General features: G+C 50.5%; 1 protein-coding gene across 2 annotated transcripts in view; it reads left to right on the forward strand.

Moving 5' to 3' along the window:
* The window catches only part of HNRNPUL1 (heterogeneous nuclear ribonucleoprotein U-like 1), a 35,582-nt gene that overhangs the window by 27,691 nt on the left and 4,674 nt on the right, over positions 1 to 3,217 (forward strand). For both annotated transcript variants that reach the window (XM_010849262.1, XM_010849263.1), the window contains exons 11-12: positions 2,054 to 2,222; positions 2,839 to 3,123. In XM_010849262.1, coding sequence (XP_010847564.1) covers positions 2,054 to 2,222; positions 2,839 to 3,123 — 454 coding nt within the window. The remainder of the gene's footprint in view (positions 1 to 2,053; positions 2,223 to 2,838; positions 3,124 to 3,217) is intronic.

Genomic DNA, 3,217 nt, shown 5'->3' on the forward strand with positions numbered 1-3,217 from the left:
AATTCCCACCAGAGCCAGGGGGAGGGTGATAGGATCTCCATCTTTCAGATGCAGAAATTTGAGACTCAGACTAATTAGGTGGCTTGTCTACATCCTCACAAATAGAGGGCACAGCTGTGATTTCAACCTCGAGCCTCTTCCCCAGAGCCTAGATTTCTACCCTGACTCACCGTTCCTGTCCTTCTGATGGGAAATCACCGTAGCTTGACTTTCGCCTGGTCCGGGTTGTGAGAAGAGCCAGTGTAGCCCACCCAGTGATGGCCACTAACCATCAGCCATCACACCAACCATGACCTCCGTTGTTGAGTGTCGGCTGTGAGCCAGACCCTGGATTACGCAAGGGCTTTACTTTCCTGAGCTCCTTCAGTCTTAGTAGTGATCATATGATTTTCCTCTTATTTCCCCCTTTCAGGATTTGAGACTTAGTAGATAGACTGAGGCTCTGAGAGGAAGTCACTCACTCAGGGCCCTGTGGTGTGACTTGACCAGGTCACCTTAGATTTGGGGTGTGCCAAGCCTCTGCCCTGCACCACTGGCCTCTGTCTGGGCAGCTTCCATCCTGGAGGCCACAACGGAGCCCCTACTCCAGGGATCCCTCACACATGGTCAGTTGCTTTGTGGTCTTTTTTTCCGGTCAGTCTTCACCAAGTCCAGGAGAGAGGCTTTTCTCCCGCATTTCATGGATGAAGCAACAACACAGACTGGCCGTGGTCAGTAGTAGCCACACTGGAACTCGATGCCGGGCTTTTTCCACTCCGCTAGGCTGCATCTTTGTCTGTTTGTCTGTGCATGCAGGCCTCTTGACAGATTTGTTCCCCTCTGTGGCTTCTCCCCTGATTACCTTTCAGGGCCACTGAAAGTTGTTTAAATGCAGTATTCCTTATCACTCCAGTTCTGTTGTGTGTCAGGATGTGAAAAGGACACCCGTATGTGTGTCTGGGCCCCACTTCCAGAGACTGGGGTTCAGGAAGACCCCTATAGAGGGTTCCAGTTGCTGTCTTTTTCAGTAGTGTCCAAGTGATTCAGGTACATAGGCTGAGTCCTTGGACCGCTGGGGTTTGATAGATGTGGGCCCCAGCCCCAAAGGGCCCAGCATGTGGGAGGTATGCAGTGAATGGAAGCTGTTGTGCTCTCAATCAGGTGTGTCCTAGAGTATCACTCTCTGCCAGCACCAGCCCAGGACGCACCTGACCGTCACCTAGAAGAAGCAAAGAGAAAGTTACTAGCAAAACTGCACTTGCTAACAGCACAAGCTATTGGCTTGCCAAGCACCCTAATTTAGAAGCCTGTGGGTGTAGCTGGTGTTTCAGAGCAGGACTAAGGGGATAAAAGAAACAGTGTTGATGAAAATGATCTACACAGCTGTCAAAGGGGCTGGTTAATTATGGCATCTGTTCTACAAATAATAAAGGAGAACACCAGGGAATTCCCTGGCAGTCAGTGGTTAGGACTTGGCGCTTTTGCTTCCTAGGGCAGGGGTTCAATCCCTGGTTGGAGAACTAAGATCATGCAAGCTGCACAGCATGGCCAAAAAAAGGGAGAGCAACAGCACAGAAAAAGATAAATGTTGAGTGAAAAAAAGGCTTCCGAAGAATGCGTGTTTTTTGATTCCATTGGTTTTAAGAATCACAGATACTTATAAAAATACATAAGAAATTCAATACAGGTTATCTCTGGGAAGTAGGAATAGCAGCAGTAGGTGGATGAAAGGCTTCTTACTCTACACTTTACACCTTGTACTCTGAATTTTTTTTACAGTAAGCATATGCTACTTTTGAATAGGGGCCAATAGAGCTGTAATGTACAATACCAAGGACAAATAGGATTAAAAAGCAAAGCCCAGAAATTAGGAATCTCCTGTCCTCTGACTCTCAGCAGCCACTTTCCCAAGTCACTTCATTTTCTGAGGGTAGATTCAAGAATCTTAGAAGTGAAGAAGGAGCAGTTTCCTGAGTTTATCTGCTTTTCTCACTCCCTGGCCACATAATACCCTGCAGAGGAAAAACCAACTTGTAATGTGCCACCTCTTGCCTTTTCTGATACCTACCCCTAGACAAATGTTTATGGGTCAGCCCAGAGACGAAAAATGAGACCATTTGAAGGCTTCCAGCGCAAAGCTATTGTAATTTGTCCCACTGATGAGGACCTGAAAGACCGAACAATAAAGCGAACTGACGAAGAAGGGAAGGATGTCCCAGATCACGCGGTCTTAGAAATGAAAGGTAGGAGACAGGCGGTTCCCAGGGGGACATCGCAGCAAGGCCCTTAAGGGGAAAAGTGTCTTATCCCGTTTTTCCCGCCCCAGCTCCCTGAGTATTCTTTTTTTGAATTTGTTCTTTCTTTGCTTCTGCTTTGTCCCTTGCCTGTGTAGTACAGCTGTGACTGAAAGAGCCGCCCATATCCCTGTGGGGGCAGGCTTTTCAGATTAGGTGGGGCTGAGGCAGGATGTGGGAGAGGGTGTGTGCGAACAGATGCTGGAGACCTGCATGGTCTTCTGCCTCTGGCACCCACTGGGTGGGCTGGCTGAGCAAGCCTCAGTGAGGCTTCTCCATAATAAACAAGGATGGTGATTCCTCTTGACTGGCTTGTTCCTGGGGTATCAAACTGTGGTTTGGTGGAGTTTAGTCACCTTTTCAGAAAAAGGAGAAGAGGGTCATTGTTAGCCCCTGATTGTTGTCAGGGAGGCAGAGCTTGGGACTCTCTCTCGTCTGTTGCTCACACTGCGGTCCCCTATTCCTCCTCCCTTCTGGCAGACCAGTGTCCTGGGGTGAAGGAGACTAACCCTTGGAAGGTGCTGACCGCCTTTCCTCTCCCTCTGGCACCCTCCCTTCCTCCTAGCCAACTTCACGTTGCCCGATGTTGGGGACTTCCTGGACGAGGTGCTGTTCATTGAGCTGCAGCGAGAGGAAGCAGACAAGCTGGTGAGGCAGTACAACGAGGAGGGCCGCAGGGCTGGACCGCCGCCTGAAAAGCGCTTTGACAACCGAGGCGGGGGTGGCTTCCGGGGCCGCGGGGGTGGCGGTGGTTTCCAGCGCTATGACAACCGAGGTCCCCCAGGGGGCAACCGAGGAGGCTTCCAAAATCGAGGAGGAGGCAGCGGTGGAGGAGGCAACTACCGAGGAGGTGAGACATCTCACACTGAACTCTCCTGCCTGTGGTTCCGGGGTCAGGGTTGACTGCTTCCTCAGTCAGCAGATGACATTTCCTTGGCACCAGC

This window comes from Bison bison, unplaced genomic scaffold (genome assembly GCF_000754665.1).
Source record: "Bison bison bison isolate TAMUID 2011002044 unplaced genomic scaffold, Bison_UMD1.0 scf7180017864280, whole genome shotgun sequence".
NCBI classification, from domain to species: domain Eukaryota; kingdom Metazoa; phylum Chordata; class Mammalia; order Artiodactyla; family Bovidae; genus Bison; species Bison bison.